Source organism: Gastrolobium bilobum, unplaced genomic scaffold (assembly GCF_033153095.1).
Source record: "Gastrolobium bilobum isolate Gb01-03AN ecotype WA unplaced genomic scaffold, APGP_CSIRO_Gbil_v1 utg1099, whole genome shotgun sequence".
Taxonomy (NCBI): Eukaryota; Viridiplantae; Streptophyta; class Magnoliopsida; order Fabales; family Fabaceae; genus Gastrolobium; species Gastrolobium bilobum.
Window position 1 is genome coordinate 291,971 of NW_026897765.1, and position 23,514 is coordinate 315,484.

Below are 23,514 nucleotides of genomic sequence, written 5' to 3' on the forward strand. Positions count from 1 at the left end.
GAATTAGTAGTAATTGCTCAGCTTCTGCATCTGAGAGAAAAGATGAGATAATAACAGGTAAAGTATTTTCATCTCCTAAGAATGCATATTTCAGATGCTGGGGTAGTGGTTTGAGCTCAAGGATCGGAGATTCTTCGATGGATGGTTTGAGCGTCCGTATCGCTCTTTCTCCAAGAGATTCAAAGTGTTTCTCTTTGTAAGGCCTTACTGGTTGGGAATTCATCCATGCAAGGCACTCTTGTAATTCCTCTTCATCTTCTGCACATTCCTCTGCTATAGCAACATTCAATGGGTCTGCTTCTGTTTGCTGCTTAAGTTGTTGTAGCAGAACTGCGTCAAAGGTGTCTATGCTAACACATTCTTCCACCTGTTCAGGATACTTCATGGCTTTGAGTATGTTGAATGTGACTTGCTCATCATTTACTCGCATGGTCAAGTCTCCCTTTTCAACATCAATTAATGCTCGTCCGGTGGCTAAGAATGCTCTTCCCAAAATGATGGGCATTTCCCTATCTGCTTCAATGTCAAGAACAATAAAGTCAGCGGGAAAAATGAACTTATCCACTCTTACCAAAACATCTTCAATTTTTCCTTCTGGATGAGTTATTGATCTATCAGCCATCAACAACGTGACAGTAGTTGGACGTGCTTCTCCTATTCCAAGTTTCCTGAAAATACTCTTAGGCATAAGGTTAATACTGGAACCTAAATCTAGTAATGCATTGCCTACGTATTGGTTACCAATAGTACAAGGAATAGTAAAAATCCCTGGATCTTTTAGCTTTGGTGGTAATTTGTTGAGGTAGTATTGACTACTTTCTTGGGTGAGAACTACTGTCTCATATTCCTCCAGCTTCCTCTTCTTTGCCAAGATGTCCTTCATGAATTTTGCATAGCTTGGCATTTGCTCAAGAGCTTCAACCAAGGGTACATTAATGTGCAACTGTTTGAGGACGTCAAGGAATTTCTTGTACTGCTTATCATCAGTTTTCTTCTGCAATCTTTGAGGAAAGGGTGGTGGTGGCCTTGTTGCCTTGCTGACAGTCTGACCTTGCTGTGGCTTTGATGTAGCAATACTCTCAGTGTCAGCAACTTTAGGTTCTTTGGATTGATCATTAGTTTCCACCTCTTCGGCAACTTTCCCTTCTTCAACCTGGTCCAATGCTTTCTGTTTCTGCTCGTGATAGTTCTTTATGACTTCTGGTTCATCTACGGCCTTACCACTCCGCAGTGATATAGCATTAACTTGCTCTGCTCCATTTTTCTTTGGGACTTCAGTGTTGCTTGGCAAAGTTCCTTGAGGTCTGCTTCTGAGTGCTTCTGCCAATTGACCTACTTGAGTCTCTAAATTCTTGATTGATGCAGCTTGATTATGAATTATAGCATCACTCCTTGTCATGTAGTCCTTCAGCATGCCTTCCAGCGTATTTGATGTATCAGAGTGCTGTCTGGATTGATGATGTTGCTGCGTGAATCCGGGAGGATATGGACCTTTATACGACCTTCCTGCTGTGTCTGAGGACGATTGTTGTTGTCCTTGCTGCTGTCCATGATGCTGTCCTTGTGAATAGGAAAGATTCGGGTGATTCCTCCATCCAGGATTAAAGGTATTTGAATATGGATTGTTGTTCTTGTTGAAATTTCCTATAAAACAAACAGATTGAGGGTTTTGTGGACAGTTATCATAAATATGGGGACCATTACAGAAAACACATGATATAACATCAGTGAGGGCATTGACTGGTTTAGCTTCAGCAGACAGACTCATCGTCTTGATAGAGTTGTTAAGAGCTGAAATCTGTGCTGACAGTGCTGATACAACATCCAGTTCCCAAACTCCAGCAGCTTTTTTTGTATTAAACTTGATCTTTCTACGGGCCACTGATAGTTGTTGACTGCCATCCTCTCCAATATTGCATATGCTTATGTATATGTTTTTTCTAATAGGGCTCCTCCAGATGATGCATCAACCATGCCTTTTGTTGGTCCATTGAGCCTATTATAGAATGTCTCCACTTGAATCCATTCGGGAATGCCATGATTTGGGCACTTCCTCAACAGATCTTTGAATTTCTCCCAAGCTTCGTAAAATGATTCATCTTGAAATTGCTTGAAGGTTGATATTTCATTCCTGTATTGGGCTGCCTTCATAGGAGGGAAGAACTTCAATAAAAACTTGTCTGCCAACTCCTCCCAACTTCGGATTGACTGGGGTTGTAAAGAATTCAACCATGCTTTAGCTTTGTTGGTGAGGGAATATGGGAACAGCTTCATCTTTAGCGCATCAGATGTAACTCCTTTTATTTTGAAAGTGTCTGCTACATCAATAAAATTTTGGAGGTGAAGGTGAGGGTCTTCACTAGGCAGTCCATTGAATTGACCAATGGTCTGTAGCATGTGAAACATCACTGGCTTCAGCTCAAAATTCTCTGCTGCTACATCAGGCGATTCCAGAATGCAGATTGTTGAGAGTAGGAATTGCATGTGCTCTGATTGGAATCTCAGCCTGATTTAGACCTCCATTGTTTTGTCCAAGTCCTTCCTCTTCACCGTTTCCCAACCTTGCGTCCATGTTAGGTGTTGCTGTAGGATTGATACGTCTTTGCTGTCTCCTTCTTGCTCGAAACGTACTTTCAATCTCAGGATCAAAATCTGCTTCTTGCTCTGATGAAGAACTGCTCATATGCTGCAATTAACACCTTGAAAACAGTAAGGGGAAAGGTAAAGGATGTAAAAGAAATAAAATTCTCTACCGAAATAAAAATAACTTTGTACTTATCCCCGGCAACGGCGCCAAAAACTTGTTGTGCAATTTGTAATCAATTTTAAATCTTCCACACAAATATGCAAGTGCACATGTCACAAGTAATAAAGGGATGTGTGAGTCCAAGTATTGTTCCCACGGAGATAAGTGTCAAGTAATGATTATTTAGGTGAAGAAAGTGAGTAAAGTGATTGATTATGATTGTTGGTTTTGTAAAATAAAAGACAACTAATAATAAGAAACTAAAATAATAGGTATTAAGATGATGGATGAGATATAGGTCAGGATCAATTTCCCTGATACAGCAATACTGATCTGATGCTTTAACAATGCTATATCGATGTTTAACTAGTAACCAAACACTAATGTATGCTGGGGCTTTTGGCCAACCTAACATATATACCCAATAATTGATTCCCACATCTCTATGGCCAAACTAATCACTGAATTGTTAAGTTCAAGTTCTAGGTTATGTGGTGTGAATGATCTCTATACCCACAACTTAATTAAGTTAATTTAACTCGATTAATCCACACTATTCAACAAGGGTCTGGATTCGAAAACCTCTCGGCCCCAACCTCCTCAATATCACATATGTATCTCTCGACATGCACACATGAATAAGATTAAGCAAACTTGTTGAATAACTAATTAAACATTAACATAAACAAAGTTTAGGCATACATCTCAATGTTACAACATAGGTACTTTATCACCTAACCTATGGAGCAATTTAGCTCATAATGGAATTAAATAAAACAGAGAAAAGAAAGAAAGAATTCATTGGAAAACAGAAAAGAAGTTGAAAACAATTGCTGCAAGAAGACGTCGTCACTGCCTTGCTCCAGCACTGCTCCAGCGCTGCTCTTCTTATTCCAAGAACCTCACTATCTCCCTCTAAAACTCTCCTCCTTGCTTCTGACCTTCTGAACCTTTAACCTCTCTAACTGTGTTTTGAATTGTGTTTCTCTCATGGAGGAGCTCTTCTTAAATAGGAAAAATAGTTGGGCTTTGGGCTTTAGGAGTTAAGAGTGGAGATTGTTGAATCCGGTTGCTGCAGCCTTATCTTATCCCTAAATTCTTGGGCTGTTGGCACTTGATTGTATAAGATCTTAATCTTCTTGATTATCTTGTGCCAATATTGTTGTTGACCGAACAAGAGTTTTGTTGTCATTATTCTTTGGGATTTTGGGATAAGACTCAATCCTTGAAATCGTCCTTGATCCTTGGGATTTTCGGATTTGTTGGCACTTAATTGGATAAGATCTTTATCTTCTTGGTTTTCTTGTGCCAATGTTGTTGACCGAATCAAGGTTGTTGTCCTTGTTCATTGGGGATTGGATAAGATTCAATTTTTGAATTTGTCTTTTGACCCTTGTGATTTTTGAACTAAATCTCCAGAAATTTCCCTTGCTTGCTGGTGTATTGTTGAAGAATAACTAACTTTTGAAATTCAAAAGTTCGGTTGTCCCTTTGTCCACGCTGTCATGCTGTAGCGCTTGCTATATCATTACTTCGTCAGCTTCTCTGCTACAGCATTCCTACGTCAATTTTCCCTGCGAAGACAAACATTCAACAAGTCATCTTTTCTTACGCAAAATCAAGGGATATTGTCTTATTTTCCATACTTAGTCATCTCAAAGCACTTAATCATAAATATACAATAATTAGCTCAAATATCATGCAAAGTGGCTAACTTATATGGAATTTATGCAACAAATTCATCATAAAAATAACAAATTAACTCTCATATGGGAGAGTTATCGGGAAACATAAACTACTTTATGTCCCTCAAGGTTTTTTGCCTAGGATCTACCTGTTAAAGACACTTCAAGATTTAAAGATGGTACCTTTTCACTTGAAGACCCGAAGGGTATGACGTCCTCTAATGAAAGTCTATACGGTAGCCTCTTGATTGCAAGTGAGAACTCCTTCTCCTTGGTATCTTGCTAGGCGAATGCAAGATGGAGGCTATCGAGTATTTAGGTTTAATTTACTCATGACTATAACGGTGTCTTGAGGTTAAATGGGGCGCAACAATGGAGGAAAGAAAGGTGGAAGATGATCAAGCAAATTAGGGTTCTTGGTTCATCATGTGGGGCACATAGTTTCATGAAGGGAACTATAATTAACCCCATTATCAAGATGTGTAAATGAAAATTATTCAAGGATTTAATATGATAAATAGAATATATGACAAGTAATGATATTTGGATATGAGATTAATGAGATAATATGAATAAGCATGTAATTCTTGCCAATAAAGTCATTTAGCGGCCAAAATACAATTATGAAAAGCCAAAATGCAATTATGAAAAATTTAGGTACCAAATTGGAAGTATACAAAAATTGGCCTAAACATAATTATGATGTCATAATAATTACATTATACTAATTAGAAAGTAATGTCTTGTAGTGAATCATAGAATTCTGTCCTAAATTCCGAGTGATTTCTTATAGGTGAATGCAGAGACTGGCTCTATAAGATGTGATGTGAAATAGGTGATTGCATTTTCTCCTAATATTTCTTTTAACCCTCTCGCTAAATTTTATTGTGGGCTTTAGCCCACTTGCACATTTTTTTTAGACATCACATGCATACTTTGTACAGTGAATTTACTTTTCTTCTCATTAATTTTTCAAGTTTTACCTATTTTTATATTAAAATTTTTATTGAATAAAATTTTAATATATAATTGTTACATAAATAAAATATATTAATGTTTTACTTCTAATATGTGTGTAATATTCAAGCATATATTGTTAAATAACCATATGATACAATTTATATGAGTGTAATATAATGCTTTCATTGCAAATTAGCTTATAATAACTTACAATTGAAATATATTAGGGAAAAGATATTGTAACAACCAAGTAGTGTTATTACCAATCAATTTCACCGTTAGATCGATTATGTTGATCCAACAGTTATATTTATTTCCATTTTTGTATGGTTATGATTCCCCATATTTAAAGTGAAAACATTAAATATGGAAAATCGTAACCATACAAAGGTTGAAATAAATATAAAGTATTAAATATGGGGAGTCATAACCATACAAAGATAGAAATAAATATAATCGTTGGATCAATATAATTGATCTAACGGTAAAATTGATTGGTAGTAATATTGGTAGTAACACTACTTGGTTGTTACAATATCCTATCCTAATATATTATGTATTATATACTTCTAGTTGTAATTGTAAATTTATTTTATTAAACTTGATTAAATAACTATATAGTAATTTTTTTTAGGGAAAAGTTCACCAATGCCCATGTGGTTTTCTCCAGAATCACTTATGTTCCTGTGGTTTTTTTTATCACATATGCCCCTATGGTTTGAAAAAGGTATGTTTTTTTTATCACATATGCCCCTGTGGTTTTTTATATTTTACAAAGCACAGGGGCATATGTGATACAAAAAAAACCACAGGGGCATAGATGATTCTGAAGTAAATCACAGGGGCATTGGTGAATTTTCCTTTTTTTTTTAAACTTGGAACACACTTGTAACTTTTGTTCTGTTATGAAATTTTAAAATTTTGAATATATATATATATATATATATATATATGGGGCAGGATCCTTTGACACTGGAGTCAAATTAAAAAGTTTGACGCCAAATCATAACCGTTAATTTCGTGAATCTAACAGTTATAATTTATTGGGTCATACTTATTAATTAATTATTAATTTTCAATAAATTATAACTGTTAGGTTGACGAAAATCAACAATTAGAATTTGGTGTTAAATTTTTTAGTTTGACAGTGGTGTCAAAGGTATATATATATATATATATATATATATATATATATATATATATATATATATATGTAGGTAGGATCCTTTGACACCAGTGTCAAATTTAGAATTTGACACCTCATCTGAGAGCCGTTAAATCAAAAAATATCAACGACTCTTATTTGTAAGCATGTTACACCATTGATCTTTTTTGATCTAATAGCTATCAGATGAGGTGTCAAAGGATATTACCTCATATATACACACACACATACAGGGGCGGACCCAATAGGAGGGCTAGGGTGGGCCCCGCCCCCTCTAAAATTTGGATTTTTTTTAATAATATATGTAGAAAAATGTGATGATGAAATTATCGTGTTGTATACGTTTTTTCCTTCAGTTCCCCATGCTTCTGCCACACTCTGGGTGTGTTTGGTATAAGTTTTATTTTGGGTTTGATAGGGAAGTGTGAGTGGGTATTGAAAAATACCACGTTTGGTTCACGTTTTTTAAAAAAAAATACTAGGCAAATAGGAAGCTAGGAAACGACTTTGGTGTTGATTTTAGCTGAAATTCACTATTACAAAATACCACTTGAGATGTGGTATTTTGAGATAACTGAAGAAGTGGAAAAACAAGTGTGAAGTTTCTCCCGAACATAGATTTTGTAAATTTAATATTTCGGTCAGCCAAACATTTTTTTTTAAATTTTTCCATCAAACTGACTTTCCTACCATTTTCCCAGTAATTATATTTCCCTGGTAAAAATTTTTTTCTCCTCTACCAAACGCCCCCTTACCCATATTTTTCCTTGAGAACATCATATCATCCTCTCTCTCCTTTTCGTGTTCCGTCCATCACCAACCTCCTTTTTCAGCCTTTCGATTTTGGCTGTGTAAATTCTAGAGCCAGGCAGAATCAACTTCCACCTCCCTAAGATCATTGCATGTATGTATAGTCATAGATTATCTTTAATTACATACAGTGAAAAAGAAATTATTTTGAGTTTTAGCACAGATTCAATTATATATAAGTTTAATAATATGAAAACACGTAGAGCAATAGTAACTGAAGTGATATTAATTTCTGTAATAGATTTCTTTCAATTTTTTGTATATTAAGTTTGTATTGTATTTCAAGTACTTTTATTTATGATATAATATTTTTTATTTTCGCCCCTTCTTATTAAAATTCTTGCGTCCGCCACTGCGCGCGCACACACACACACATATATTCAATTTAAGTGATTCAACCAATGACTTACCGATCGGACCACTAACCCAGTACACACACACACAGCACACACACACACATATTCAATTTAAGTGATTCAACCAATGACTTACCGATCGGACCACTAACCCAGTGGCACACACACACACATATTCAATTTAAGTGATTCAACCAATGACTTACCGATCGGACCACTAACCCAGTGGCTGGCTACCCTAACCAAGTCAATAATCGAGTCGGGTCTTACAACATTGGTTCCAACATTATGGTATTAGTTACAATACTAGAAAAATCGATCTCAATCTACTTTTGATTCTTGAATTCTCTATTGTTGAGTGCACTCTTATTTTTATTTTTTTTGATAAACAAGTGCACTCTTATTTTACTTTTAGCTAAGTTTAGTTAATGGTAAATTTTTTAATATTTTAAATCTTCAAAATTATTACTTTTATGGCTTTACATTGACCTAAATTTTATAATTTTCTTCATCTAAACAATATCCAGACTCATAAATCCTATATTAATTATTGATAATGTGCACTTGCATAAAGGTGTTATTGTTATGAGAGTTGTGAAATTGCACAACAAAAAATAGACAAGGTAATGAAAGAGTTAAATCAATGAATAAAAAGTTATAAATCATATTCACGAATAACTATGTTATATTCGACTCCCAACAATTTCATGTGGAGTCGTCATTTATAATGATATGAAGAGACCATTTAAGAATAAATCAAAACAATGAAATCACCATCATTTTATTTTAATCGGGAAAAATTAGAAAACCATTATTATTTTGAAAACTATTCTTTGAAAGGTAAGATTACGTTTTAAAATTATGTACAATGAACGGTGAAAACTTAATTTCATTACTTTTTTAATACAACCATTTAAAAAAAAAAACAGCTACCTTAAGTTAATTGTGCAAATAATTAATAAATATTAAAATATTTGTTAATCACAAAAAATAGAATGAAATGGATTTAATGATTATTTACTAAGAAAAATTAATTTGTGATAATTTTATTTTAACGTAACAGGCAAACTCTTGCTTTGACGTATTCCTTGAATAATACGGAACTGATCAAAAGTATATTGTTCTCTAAAAAAGCTCATAGGTTGGTTAAATTTAACTTCTTAAAAATATAATTTTATTTTAAGTTTGAAAACTTAGAAGCTACACAGCTAAACTAACTCTAAGTGAAAGTCATTATTACGGCTATGTGATCACTTTCAAATTATTTAATTTTTTATTTGGTTTAATATTTCTCATCTTGTTAGAATAAATTTATCTCCTATACACATATAAAAGTATGTGCGGTCCATGTGGATTCATGTGAAAAAAAAAAATGAGTCTCACACACTTTTATGATAAATTTATTAAACCATTTATAAAAGCATTTTTTAAACCATTTTTTAATTTTAAAATTTGTACGAAGTTTATGATAAATTTAAGATTGGACTATCAAGTTACCAGAACTAAAGTGACCCTAAACTGATTACCAAAAAAAAAAGTGACCCTAAACTAAATGGTTGGGTTACTAAGGGGTCACGACTCAATCATCATTTTATAATTAAAATAAATTAATTTTAATAATTTTATTAATATTATTATTATTTTTTAATCTATACAAAATTTATAATAAATTTAAATTAGTTGGAATCATGAAGCTGTCACGATTAACTTATCATGAATCCATGATAAAAAAAAGCACCGGTGTAACAAACGACCATATATAGTTCAATCACACCTTTTTAATTTTAATAAAATAATTTTAATGTTTCTATTGATGAAGACAACTCATGCATATCTCGTAATCCATTAAAATTGAGAACCTTTTCTAGATCATCCGTTTACATGTTCAGAGTAAGATATATATTCAAATGACCAACAAGAAAACTTTCAAGGGACGAAATTCTAAGGGTACTTACATTCAGTGAGAAAGGGGCTAGCCCCCTCATTTTGTAAAAGCTTTTAAATTTTAAAATTATTTTTCATTTTTTCATCATATAGTTAGTGATCTCCCTCGTCAAAATTTATAAAAGCCTTTAATTGTGTGTATCATTTCTATTTTAAAATAGTCATGACTTCAAAGAAAAATTTACATTATAATTTCTCCCCCTCTAAAAATTTTCCCGACTCCACCATTTGTTATCTCATCAAAATTCCCCATGATTTATCTAAACTAAGCGATTCAGAAAAAAAAAAACACAAGACCTCTTTTCCTTCACCTCTTTGTCTCTAGCTATTTCGCTATGTATATTCTTCTCCCTTTCTCAGTTTTTTTCTTTCAACTAGAAATTTTCATCCTTTTATCACTGCTCCTCTTTTCTCTCTCTCTCTCTCTTTTTACTTGTGAATTCCCCATTTTGGAAAATTCTTGTTGCTCTCAAAGGCCAATATATTAATCATTCAATCTATTGTGCATTTTCTTTCATGTCTTTGAGTTTCGACATTTCAACTAGGTCATTTCTATGTATTTCCAAATTTTTAAAAAGACCATTTTTTCGTGCTTTCACTTTTCAAAAAACTCTTGCTTCTTTTTTCACTATTGAGACATTTTCGAAAGAAAATAATTGTTAAGCCAAATTTAATTCTTATTATATACATGTCTTTAATTTTTTCAAACAATATTATCTTGTGGTGCTTACAAAAATTTTGATAGAAGAAAAAGTTACGAAGAATTTGCGTGGCAATTGTGATGTATCACATGCATATTGCACATATTTGCCAAATGAGCTGACTTTATGAACATACAGAAAAAAAATTGTGGGAGACATATTTTTTTATTACTTTTTTTTGGAAACATATATATATATATATATATATATATATATATATATATATATATATATATATGGAAAAAATTACTCTTATGCTACATGTGATAACTTTTTCTCCTACACACCCTTCGATAATTGTGCCACATTTTATTTTTTATTTTTTTTAAGGTGGTGGAACCCACAAATTTATCTTTATGACATGAGATAACTTATCTCCTTTAACATGAGATTAATAAAACTCTCTCTCTATATATATATATATATATGAGGTAGGATACTTTGACACCAGTGTCAAATTTAAAATTTGACACCTCACCTGAGAGCCATTAGATAAAAAAAGATCAATGATGTCATATGCTTACAAATCAGAGTCGTTAATCTTTTTTGATCTAATGGCTCTCAAGTGAGGTGTTAAATTTCAAATTTAACACTGATATCAAGGATCCTACCTCATATATATATATATATATATATATATATATATATATATATATATATACTTCCTAAGTGCTACGTGCCTTGAAGCTCCCTTTGCGTACACCATTAAAATAAATTGTATGAGACATTTTTTTTGACTACTCCCTAAGCGCTAAATGCCCTGGATTAACTGAGCAATAAAGTTTTCTTTCTCTAATTTTTAAAATTATTATTTTTAATAATAAATTACGGTAACATGAAAACAGACGGTCAAAATAGGGGTTTTACCGTGTCAATCCAAGAATTAAGAAGGCTTTGAAATAAATAAATTTACGGTTAAATAAGTGATTTTGAGTTTGAGTTTTGGAGAATGTAACTCTTTTATAATTTGGTAAGAAGAATTTTGCCGCTAATGTAATCTTTCTCGACTTAAATCGAACTAATCAAGTAATGAATGAACCAATTAGTAATGTGAAAAAAATATTATTTTCAATATAATCTCTTTGTAACTTCTAAAGCTACTCACTAATAATAAAATTAAAACTTTTCATCCCTGAATCATTAGGATTGATCTAGCAATTATGAATTTAAATAATTTATACGAGGTCATAGATTTTTTTTTTAAAAAAAACTTCTCAACTCTAACAGAAGTCTAATTAATATCAAGATGAGATTGAGGTCATAGTGAGTTGATTCTTATAAAGTAAGATCATTATTAAGAAAATATTTTTTTGGATAGTATAAGAAAATATTTTTTTGGATACGCGTAGTTAATACTCAGTACATAATTTATTAAAACTGAAAAAAATAATTCATTTAATATCATTTATTATTTTTTTCTTCATAATTAATATTACGAGTATCGCATTTTCTCCCGTGACACCAAAAACGCCCCGTTATTAGGATGAAATAGGATCAGGCAGAGAGTGCACACAGATGTACAGGGAACTTATCCAAATCCAAATATTGTTTTAGTTTAGTTTGAGGAACGAATATTTATTATTTTAAATGATATAATTTATGTTATTTCATTTTCACAAAAAAATGAGATTCTGTTATCAAAAAAAATAAAAATGAGATTCACATTTTTTTTTTATTTTGTCAATTCTCTTTCCTCTTTTATTTATTTCTTTCTCTTTCTCTTAAAATAACATAACTTTATATCTTTTAAAATACACACAATTTTCCTTTGATTTAAAACTTGTTTTTAAAAATAATCATCGAAAAACATTTTATCACTACTTTGAATATAAAACAGTTTTTGTTTATTATAAAATTAATTGAAAACTAAATAATATATTCTGACAAAAATGATATCACTCACTCACTCACGCATGCTTTTGTACTTTTTTTTGAGTTTGGTTGATGAGTTAGATCTGCACTTAAATTTTCAAACACATGCAAACTTCCCCTATCTAATATCTATTACTAAGTTCTCTCGGTTTTCACCCCCTGTTGCTATTTTTACCCTTAACCAACGTTTATTCAACGTATTTTAGGGGAGCAGTCAAAACCTCAATTCTCAAATCTCATTGCCAACATTACGAGAAGGTAGATACCGCCGCAGCCGCTGCGGCTCCAACTTCCCCCGCCGTCAAAATGCCGCTTAAAAAGAATCTCAGACGGTCTCCGAGGCTGAATTCAGCTCAGGGAGGCGCCGCCGACGCAGAAGCCGGCAATGCTGGTGAATCAAGCTCGAGAAAGGGAAAGGGAAAGCTGGAGTTGGTAGTGTGGGAGGAGATGTCTCCTCTGAGACGGTCCCCGAGATTCCCGGCGACTGCTGCAACAGATTCCGGTCACGGTGTTAAGGTGTGTCACTGAAAATTCTTCCCCTTTGCGTGTGCTCTCGTTTTTGTTTGTTTCAATTTCTTTTTTCATGTTTCTTGTTGTTGTTTTCTTTTTCCTTTTTTATTTTTTGGGTCTGGATTCTCGTTAATAATACCATTTTATCTTATCACAAATGCATGTTATCTTTTATGATTTGGGTAAAAGTAAGATGGCTAATTTGGGTAAAACTTGGCTGCTATTAATTTTTCTTTTAATTTTTTTTTTGTTTGCGATTTGAAAATAAATGCTTCGGCTCGAGAAGATTTAAAATGATTTTTTTTTAAACAATAATAATTATTTTATCAAAAGGGATTCACTTATAGAACACCCTCATTGAACAACTCTTTGTAGAATGCAAAGTTAACAAATTTAGTGTTATTGATGATTATGCATGTACCAAATTATAGATATATTGGATATTTATACCTATTCAGCCTAATAGACGACATTTACTTATATTTTAAAAATATATTTGCATTTTAATGCAAATATTGTTATGGACTTACAGTATCAAGTTTTTAATTTATATGAAATTTTATGTGCTTTATCTGTCTCATGAAGCATAGTTGCTATACCTATTCTTGAATTGTGACGTGAAATTTTGTTGTTATTATTTTTAAAGCTTATTTGATTCTCTGAGTGTTGTTACTTTAGTTCCCTTGTCCTCAACCTGAACTGCTTCTACTATTAACCATCCTCATTTTTGGTCTATGTATATTATTTTTTTTCCTTTTATTATTTGTAATAACACGTTGACACAATTTACAGCATTGTTGACATACCTTTGATTTTGTTCGCGTTTTCATGGTTTAAAATTCTATCTAATGATTTTTGAGTTATGCAGCGGAAAAGATCTAGGGGTCCAGAATTACCATTGAAGTGAGTGAAAAACTTGAAAGCATGTTTAGTACTTCACTTTCCTGTAATTACATTCATTGCTTCAATTTTCATGGTTTCAATTCTAGGCCACATAATGCTTCTTGATTTTGTAGTGCTGACCTAAAGGACCACAAATCAGTTTTGGATGGGAAATTCATTCAGGAAAAGAGTTTAAGAAAATCTCCAAGACTGTGTGTTGGAATGGAATTTAGGAGATCTCCACGACTTTCATCTTCAAGTGGGAATAAAAACTTGCAAAGTATTGATTCTCAAGAAAAAAAAATCTCAACATCAGTTCACCAAAAGAAGAAAATTACAAAAGTGATTTCTACTTCCTTTGAGTTGTCTAATTCACCAGTTGAACAGCATTCCAATGCTAAAACTACGTCAAGAAACTCTACTCCTAGAATTAATGATAAAAAATGCTTGAGATGGTCTTCAGAGGCAATCACATCCCCATCCTGGGTTGAAAATGACAGAACAAGTTCTGATTCCTTTGTCTTGCCTGAGTTAGATGGCAACTCCCCAAGAAAGAAATTTAAAGCATCTGTTTGTTTAACAAACGAAAGTATGGATGAAAAAAACACTCCTTCCTTCATTGGTGATCCAATACCTGATGATGAAGCTCAGAAAAGATGGGGATGGCGTTATGAATTGAAGGTTGTTGCCTTATTCTTTCAGTATGCTTTTTCATGCTATTAGAACTTCAGTATGCTGTGCCCAAAGAGGAAAGAAAATATTAACCATTTTTGTTTCGCATAACATGTTGGTCATTTCTGCATTCAATTTTTTATTTTTTTTATGAAATAAAAAGTTTTGTTGGTTTCTACTTAATTCTAGCACATTTTTTTTTCTATATTTTATTTATCTAGTTTTTCTGCTGATGCTTGCAGGACAAAAAATGCAACAAAATAAAGTAAGTATTAACTAATTCACAAACTCTGTTGTGGCTATTAACACTCTCTCTCATATGATACATTTTCTAATTTCTTCACAATGTATTTATTTTTGATGTTGCTGATTTCGTAGTGAGGATGAAGAAGATGAGATTATTGTAAATGTCAAATGCCATTATGCTCAAGCTGAAATTGGGAATTGCATTTTTAGTCTTGGCGATTGTGCATTTATAAAAGTAAGTGCATAGTTAAGAAAACAAGCATGTTCCCTGTTCATCTCTTACCTGTCCAGAATTTGCAGTTGGACTGTGGAAAATTTATTTGCAGTTCGACCAGAATAACCTTAATTGTAAACTTTTACATGTTTGGATTAGTCACATTAATTTTCTTCTTTTATTAAGATATATTATAATGTAATCCTCCATACGTGCTTCCATATTTTTCTACAGCATTCCATTTCTACATTGAGCTTGTGCAACAACAATTTATACAAGTTAAATTTCATTTTGCTTGTTATAAAAAAAAAAAAAAAATTTCATTTTGCTAACTCTTAATTTTAAGGCTATATAAGTAGCCTAATTCACGTCCCTTTCTTCTTCTCCAATTTTTCCTTTGATGTAACTTAACCACTTTAAAATTCCTTTCTCTTACTTCTTTCAATATTTTAGCTCTTTATTGGACACAATTTTCCGAATTTTCTAAAAGTTTAATTTCTTAGACTACATCGCACTATTTTAATCAGAATTGAAGGGAAAAAAAAAAAAAAAAAATCCTTTTCTATTGTTATTTTTTCCCAAGCTGCTTCAATTTAGTTGGTAGATTTTTGTGGTTGGGGGCTTGGGGCAAATCAATATCAGTTTAACGGCATATTAATATCTGTAAGTTTTATCTTATTTTATTTTTTTTCGTGCCTTGGTTTTCAGTTCTCACCCTTTTAGATTTTAATTGAAAAAATTGTATAGATTCCCATTGTAGATGGAAGGGTTTATCTGAAGCTTTCAGAAAATTCCTGATTTGAAAGTTCACAGTGTGATCAATTCAAAATGACGTAAATAAATATCAGCTGGTGTCTGCACATTTTTCCCTTTTTAATTTTCTCATCCAAAAATATATTTTACTTAGTGGATGATTGATGAAAGTCAAGGATTGTTAACAAGGGTGCTTAGGGCATTGTAGACTCTTATCCAAGATAAGTGCCATGTAAATAGCTAGAAACTTATTAACTGTATGCCTGATAAATGAATGTTACTGAAGTTGAATTTCTCCAGATATTAAATGTAAGATTTGAAACCTCTATTGAAAACATCCTCATCATAACTGCTCTATATATTCTATTCATCAACTTTATTAGCAAAGTTTCCTTTTAGCATGCTTGTGATTATGGCCAGTCACACTAATCTTTCTACACTCCATTGTAGAGCTGGTGAGTAACTTGTGGATGTTAGTGACTTTTTTGTACCTCAAAATCTCATGTGAACATAATATGAGAGCAAGTTATACTTACATTCTAAGTAATTCTTATAGGGTGAAGGAGAACAAAAATATGTTGGCAAGATTATTGAATTTTTCCAAACAACTGATAGCAAAAATTATTTCCGAGTCCAATGGTTTTACAGAATTCAAGATACGGTGAGTACTGAGTATATTGTGACATTTATCTGGTCATGTCTAAGGATATGACATTGTAATTGTTGCTTGCTTCCATTTGATTTTCAGGTCGTCCAAGATGAAGGTGGTTTTCATGACAAGAGGCGTTTATTCTATTCATCAATAATGAATGATAACTTAATAGATTGCATAACAGCAAAAGTCAATGTTACACTTATAAAACCTAGGGTATTGCACATCTCCCTTAAGATCTTTCTTAATTGTTTGTTCACAATTTCATCATATGATGGCGGCATTTCTTTTGCCAATTGTAAGGTTTATACTTCTGTCTTTGTAAATGCAATTACCAATTTTTTTCTGTGTTACTTCTTGCAGGTTGGTCTGAAGTTTACTTCTGTTTTACCATCTGACTTTTATTATGATATGGAATATTGTGTGGATTACTCTGCATTCCACAACATACCAACAGGTATGTCATGAGGGAGCACAAAATGCTTTTGTTCATCAGTTTGTATATCTGTTTTTTTCTTGTTTGATCTGTCATTGGAGAGAGGAAAGAGAAAAGGAGTCTGGGGAGCCTTAAAACTTAATAACAATATTTATTTTAGCAGTAGGTAACAACTTCTGTATACATGCTTCTCATAGCTATTTTGATTTTTGTCATGCATACAATAATAATCCATATTCATCTATTCCCTTGTCATGTTATGATAAATCTCTTCTAAGTTTCATTTGTTCTTAAGTGGTCAATATTAGCTCCTTGAACTGTTTTATTGAAAACAAAGTTCAAATTGGGTAATCTTTTAGAAAAACTGCAATATGAGATGTTCCAACATAGTTCTTTAAATATCTTTCGTTTTTGTTAAGATTTATATCTAAAAGGTGTCTATATATTGCCTTAGATAATCCTGTTAAGATTAATGAATTATCACCGCCTGCTGTTCTTGAGAGTCTCTCAACAGAGGCGTCTACCCTTACCAAGAGTCTACCCAGTTCTGATTTGCAAAAGACAGAATTAGCGTTACTAGATCTCTATTCTGGCTGTGGTGGCATGTCAACTGGATTGTGCTTAGGGGCCAAAATTTCATCAGTTAATCTTGTCACGGTATTATAAATGAAATCCTTACCACTAATGAAATTCTTCCTTTCCATGAAATACTTAAAACATCATCTATGATACATTGATCTTACTTTTGGTCGCATTTTTGCTCAGAGATGGGCTGTTGATAGTGATAGGTCTGCAAGTGAAAGCTTGAAACTAAACCATCCAGATACATATGTGAGTGCTGACTATCTTTTGCTACAACAAATATATTTGATGTTAACTTATCAAATTCGGAGATAATATTTTCCTTTCATCATTGTATAGGTGAGAAATGAATCTGCTGAGGACTTTCTGGAACTATTGAAGGAGTGGGAAAAGCTATGCAAACGGTATAAAGGCAAAGATGCAGAAAGCATGCTTCAATTACGATCAAAGACCTCAGCAACAAAGAAACAAGTGAATTGTCATGCTCATGAAATTCCTAGTCTTGAACTTGAAGTTTCTAGGTTAGTTGATATATGCTACGGTGATCCCAGTGAAACAGGGAAACGTACAATATATTTTAAGGTAATAAATCCAATGTCAACTTTTAGGTATTCATTTTTTTTCCCAATTAAAACCTTATTCTTGAAATTATTTTGTAGATATATTTGTTTACCTGCTGTTAGATAGAGAAGTAATCATGCGACACTCATGTTGACTAGTACTTGCAAATTTTTCAAGTTCACATATACTCTAATTATATATTTCTCCAATTAAGAGAGAGACAATTGTCATAGGTTAAAAAGGCATAAGTTTAAAAAGGTTTGTTTCCTGCCTCCATCAGTAAAAGAAAAGAGAAAGAAAACATGAAGTGAGATTGAGATGATGACTTGCCTGCTTAAAATCAACCTTTCTTTTTCAGTGCTCAGATCCTTTTGATTTTACAGATTTTAAGATACCACTAGCTATCATGTTTCATGGATAAAGGGACTGGGCAGGCTTCGTTCATAGATTTTACTCATGGTAAAATAAGCTTAATTTTAGTGCTACTAACTTTACAACGTAAGCCCCTTTAACAGTGAAAAATGGGTGCTTTACCAACTAATATTTTACCCATATTTTTCCCTATTGAATCTCTAATAATGTTCAACTTCATAACTTGATGAAAATTACATTCTCATAGTTTTTTCATAGGTGCATTGGAAGGGTTACAGTGCAAGTGAAGATACATGGGAACCAATTGAAAACATGAGGTATATCTCTTGATTCTCTTCAATGTGATTGACAATATTAACTAAATTTGGTGCATTAGTACTTATTTATTTGTATCTGTAGTAAATGTAAGGAAAGCATACAGGATTTTGTGAGAAAAGGGATGAAATCAAAACTCTTGCCTCTTCCTGTAAGTAGTCTATTAATGGCTTAGAATTGATACAGTCCTGAAGGATGTTTGCATTTTAAATAGAACTATTGCTTAAAATCATTGCAGGGTGATGTTGATGTTATTTGTGGGGGTCCCCCTTGTCAAGGAATTAGTGGATATAATCGCTATAGAAACACTGCATCACCACTGGATGATGAAAGAAATCGTCAGATTGTAGTTTTCATGGACATTGTGAAATTTTTGAAGCCTAAGTATGTTTTAATGGAGAATGTGGTTGATATATTGAGATTTGACAAGGGTTCACTTGGAAGATATGCATTAAGTCGTTTGGTACATATGAATTACCAAGCAAGAATGGGAATCATTGCTGCTGGATGTTATGGTCTTCCACAATTTCGATTGCGTGTTTTCTTGTGGGGTGCTCATCCTAGTGAGGTCAGTATTATAAATCGGTGTTAAATAAAGCTGATAAATGTAGAACATAATACAAAGACGTCCCTCTTTATCAAACATCTCAACCAATGTCTTCAACGGCAGAGAAGAAATGACGCCATTTGTGTTCAATCTAAAGCTAATTCTTCATAGAGATCTGAATCTTTGTTAATGGATTCACTCAAATTTTTTCTTGGAATTTCCTCTACTTCTAATATTGGGTTATCCTTCATCTAATCAACTCTTGTAACTAGAGTCAATGGGTCTTTTTCACTTATATGATCTTCACTTGCTCCATTTCTAACCAACGTGGGACCACTTACGCTTGAATTTCATTTCCAAAAAGTTTGGCCTATTTGGGGATCCATTGATTTTATCAACCGGGCCATGACAATGGAGTTTTCAGCATCCCAATTATTGTAGGATGGATCGTAGGTTGGAGGAGCAGCAATATCTCTTGTAAGATAGCCCATTTTCCCTTTCTCTCTAGTGACAAGGAGGGTTTAGGATGATAGCATGGAGGGATGGAGCCATAGCAAGCTAGTTTGAGTGGTGGGTGTTAGCTGGATGGTTGGCTGAGTGATTGTGTTGAGATATATAAAACCATTAATATAGCCTCACCCAATAGCTTAAGCTTTTGGGTTGAATTGGTTCTTTACATGGTATCAGAGCCTCGGTGTACCGGGTTCGATCCTCACCGCCCCCCACTTTCTTTCAAGTGGAATTTCTTTGTTCGCACAGGTAGGTGGGCCTGTGCATTTTTCACCCTTTAAGCCCAGTGAGCTCTCGTGTGAGGGGGCGTGTTGAGATATGTAAAACCTTTAAAAAAACTCTCACCCACTAGCTTAAGCTTTTGGGTTGAATTGGTTGTTTACAGATTGTTTGGGGTTTTATGTTGTGGTGGGTGTTTCAGCCATGAATATATACACAATTTTCATCTAGCACGAAGAACTTCTCTCTGATACCTTATAATCAGAGTATGGAGAATATATTCAATTTCTCATTTTATTCGGACTGGTTTGTACAATATGTATAGCCACAATCAGAAAGCTAAAACCAAAATATATTGGGCAATCCTTAGAAATAAGGGAAAAAGATGACGTATATCCCGTGATTTAAGGGATTGCTTTCCAGCCATATATCCCATAATTTAAGGATTTGCTTTCAGCTGTATATCTCATAATTTCAGGGATTGCTTTCGAGCAAAGTTCCAAAACGAGACTGTTGTCACTGTTTCCATAGATTTACCTGTTAGTCTGCCAACATTCCAAGTTCCAAAATGAACCCTCTCTTGTGAACTGGCTTCTTTACCCACACCCGTTCATGAAAATTTGGGAACCCTTGCTTATTTTTCACTACACCTGGGTAACGATGCAGTGGCTGTTACAAATTTGACATTGTACTTGAGCCATGCAGTGAGTTACTTATGTGTAACAACCTAGCATTAACACAATAATATCATCTATCAATTTCATAAAGATTCGACAAAGTTTTACCTTGATCTTTGACTTCCTAACACAAACCCTCCTCTTTGACCCGGGCTTTGCCTGGGATCAGATATGTAAAGATATGCAACAAAGCATACCATAGCCAAAGTTCTAACATCCATTTTTGTAACAGGAAAAATAGAAAAGATCTATCATTTGCTTATGATGTGTTTGTATAGAAATATTTGGGATGCATAGCAATTGTATAGGAAAAAAAGGCCTTTAAGGTGAACTCAACTATGGTGCAACATACATAAAGGAAGTAGGATTGAAAAACAAAAGAAATAGATTACCCAAAGGGTAGTCCCTCTCAGTTAAATGGATGTCAAGTCTAAAATTATACAATTGATTCCTTAAACTGCCCAAACATTGAAGTTGGATGGGTTCTTTTCAACTGGAAATCTTCCTCACTGAAAAGCTTCCAATCATTTTCAACTAAGGGCACTCCATTATGCAACTTTGCGATTTTCCTTAAGCACTCATCTAGTTCCTTGTGGTTTATCATCTAATGTAGCCAATATTTTAAGTTTCGTGGGTCTAAAGAATTTGTTTTATTCTTATTTGTTATTCTCTAACAGGTTCTACCCCAATTTCCACTGCCAACACATGACGTTATTGTTAAATACTGGCCTCCATTGGAGTTTGAGGTATATTGATCCTCATGCTTTATTGTAAAAAAATTATATCAGAAGTCCTGTCTATTTTTCACTACTTTTTGGCTTTTATTTGTAGCGCAATACTGTTGCTTATGATGAAGGCCAACCTCGTGAACTAGAGAAAGCTATTGTTATTCAAGATGCCATCTCTGATCTTCCTGCTGTACTGTTCTACATTTGCTTTCTTTTTTATGTTTGGATAAGATTCCTCTAAAGTGAGCTTGTCTCTGAAGTGAACAAGGGTATATCCTTCATTTGATTTAAAGTTCATCATGATCTGTTATCAAAAAAAAAAAAAAAAAAAGTTCATCATGATCTTAACTCACTAAAATTCAGGATTGTATATACCCGTGCTCACTTTATACACAATCTTACTTCAGAGGAGCTTTTTCCTTATTGTTTACTGTTTTTTTATCTTGATTTTGACATATTCAATGTCATAGGTCACAAACTGTGAAACTCGTGAAGAAATGTCATACCAAAATCTTCCACAAACAGAATTTCAAAGATATATAAGGTCAACTGAGTATGGTAATAATACCTTTCCTTGAGTACATAACTTGTTACTAATCATGAAATCGTGTTAATGTTTACTTTGCATGCTAAATGCAATGTTTCTCTATGACCGTTGACTCTTCATTCATTTGTAATATTAAAAACATGTAAATAGAAGTTTGCATTTAAATTGTTCCTGATTCAATTTGTTAAGCTTAGTTGAGTTCATCCCAATTGGTAGTGTTCTTATGCTTTTTTCATAGTCATTGTTTACAGTTTTTCTTCCTTTTATTGTTCTCTGATGTATCCTGGCAATAAATCTTTTGACCAAACATCAGTTCATCTTTTTTTTTTCTTTTGTCTTTATTCATTTTGAGTAGAGATGACTGGGTCAACTTTAGATGGAGCAACAGAGAAAAGGCCTTTACTATATGATCACCGGCCCTACTTTTTGTTTGAAGATGATTACCTACGTGTTTGTCAAATTCCAAAACGAAAGGTTGTAACTCTGGATTAAGATAATCTATTGTACTTTCGATCCATTCCCTGTCAACCCTTAATTTAATATTACTGTAGGGAGCAAATTTCCGGGATCTGCCTGGTATAGTTGTAGGAGCTGACAATGTGGCTAGGCGGCATCCAACAGAGAATCCGTTGCTACCATCTGGAAAGCCATTGGTGAGTCTTTCTGTTGCCATCACTGGAAAGAGGTCTATATTCATTTTCATTTATTTGTCTTAAATTTATTTACATAGGTCTCTTGCTATATGACTAAAATGCTAATGATGGTTCCTTATCAACCCTGACGCTTTAGACAATTTAATTGCCACTGAATTGAAATTAGCTTTCATGTTTCAAACGATATTATATATCGAGAGAATATAAGTTGATTGCTAATTATTATGTGGTACGTTTCGTATGCGTAGTTACTTTCTTCGTAAAAATACAAGGTTAAGACTGCATACAAGAATTTTCTCAGCCCTACCTTGTCAGGTTGGGATTTCTTGAGATGTTTTTGTTGTTTATACTGGCTTGCTATTTTTCATGATATTGATAATAAAAAATGGATTTTGGTTCAGATGAAAAAGCCTAAGAGTCTAAGACCATCTACTTTATCATATTCATTGTCTTATACCTCTGCAATATATTAGTTTCATGTTTGTTAGTCAACTTTTAACTCAAACCTTCATTTTGAAAATTGATGGAAACTCAATCAAATTCAATCAGATTTAGTAAACCCTTTGTGTTATTCTTATGTGGATACTGATATCATTGATCTGTCAGCACTGGATTTACAATGAAAGACAAAGACTGAAATAGAACAGATAACACAGGGTATTCAAGAGACCTTTCACTCTCCCATATTCTTCTTGGGTTCTTTATTTTTTCTCCTATTAGAATATATTGTTAGAATATGTTAGAATTTCGCAATTATATATGGTAGGATATCATCTATATAACTAGAGTCAGTTAGGATTATATATATCAGGGATTGAATCATTGTTTGTATTACCCTCATATGTGTGGGTTTTTATGGACACACAATTCACCCTAGTAGCTTTACTCTCTAAATTTTAATTTGGTACCAAAGCGATTTGCAACTTCTGTTGTGATGAAACCCTAGTCCCACTTTTTCTTTTGCCCAATGGCAAATCTTCCAAGCACACTATGCTCACTGCCGAGTCATCTTTTTTTACCTCACCTCAAAACCGGTGAGCCCATCTTGTTGCGCCTCATTCGAGCAAGAATCCTTCATCTGGTCAATTTTTCAGCAACTGAAAAAGTTTCCGCTGGATCTGAAGTGCACTGTCTAGATCCTAAAGCCCCATTGTTGTCACGTCCATAGTAGGAAGGGAACAATAACTTTTCTGCATAAT

At 33.3% G+C, this 23,514-nt stretch overlaps 1 protein-coding gene and 1 non-coding gene across 2 annotated transcripts in view; both read left to right on the forward strand.

Moving 5' to 3' along the window:
- The first annotated feature begins 2,032 nt into the window (after positions 1-2,032).
- LOC133310030 (small nucleolar RNA R71) lies at positions 2,033-2,137 on the forward strand. Its single transcript, XR_009751388.1, has one exon. It is a non-coding gene; the product is annotated as a small nucleolar RNA R71 (small nucleolar RNA).
- A 10,408-nt stretch (positions 2,138-12,545) lies between these two features.
- Positions 12,546-23,514, forward strand: part of LOC133310025 (DNA (cytosine-5)-methyltransferase CMT2) — a 33,263-nt gene continuing 22,294 nt past the window's right edge. Inside the window, exons 1-19 of the mRNA XM_061510912.1 lie at positions 12,546-12,755; positions 13,618-13,652; positions 13,766-14,312; positions 14,546-14,568; positions 14,682-14,784; positions 16,073-16,177; positions 16,265-16,384; positions 16,532-16,625; positions 17,059-17,261; positions 17,370-17,435; positions 17,526-17,768; positions 18,378-18,436; positions 18,519-18,585; positions 18,673-19,002; positions 21,065-21,133; positions 21,219-21,305; positions 21,586-21,673; positions 22,018-22,136; positions 22,214-22,315. Coding sequence (XP_061366896.1) covers positions 12,546-12,755; positions 13,618-13,652; positions 13,766-14,312; positions 14,546-14,568; positions 14,682-14,784; positions 16,073-16,177; positions 16,265-16,384; positions 16,532-16,625; positions 17,059-17,261; positions 17,370-17,435; positions 17,526-17,768; positions 18,378-18,436; positions 18,519-18,585; positions 18,673-19,002; positions 21,065-21,133; positions 21,219-21,305; positions 21,586-21,673; positions 22,018-22,136; positions 22,214-22,315 — 2,670 coding nt within the window. The remainder of the gene's footprint in view (positions 12,756-13,617; positions 13,653-13,765; positions 14,313-14,545; positions 14,569-14,681; positions 14,785-16,072; positions 16,178-16,264; positions 16,385-16,531; positions 16,626-17,058; positions 17,262-17,369; positions 17,436-17,525; positions 17,769-18,377; positions 18,437-18,518; positions 18,586-18,672; positions 19,003-21,064; positions 21,134-21,218; positions 21,306-21,585; positions 21,674-22,017; positions 22,137-22,213; positions 22,316-23,514) is intronic.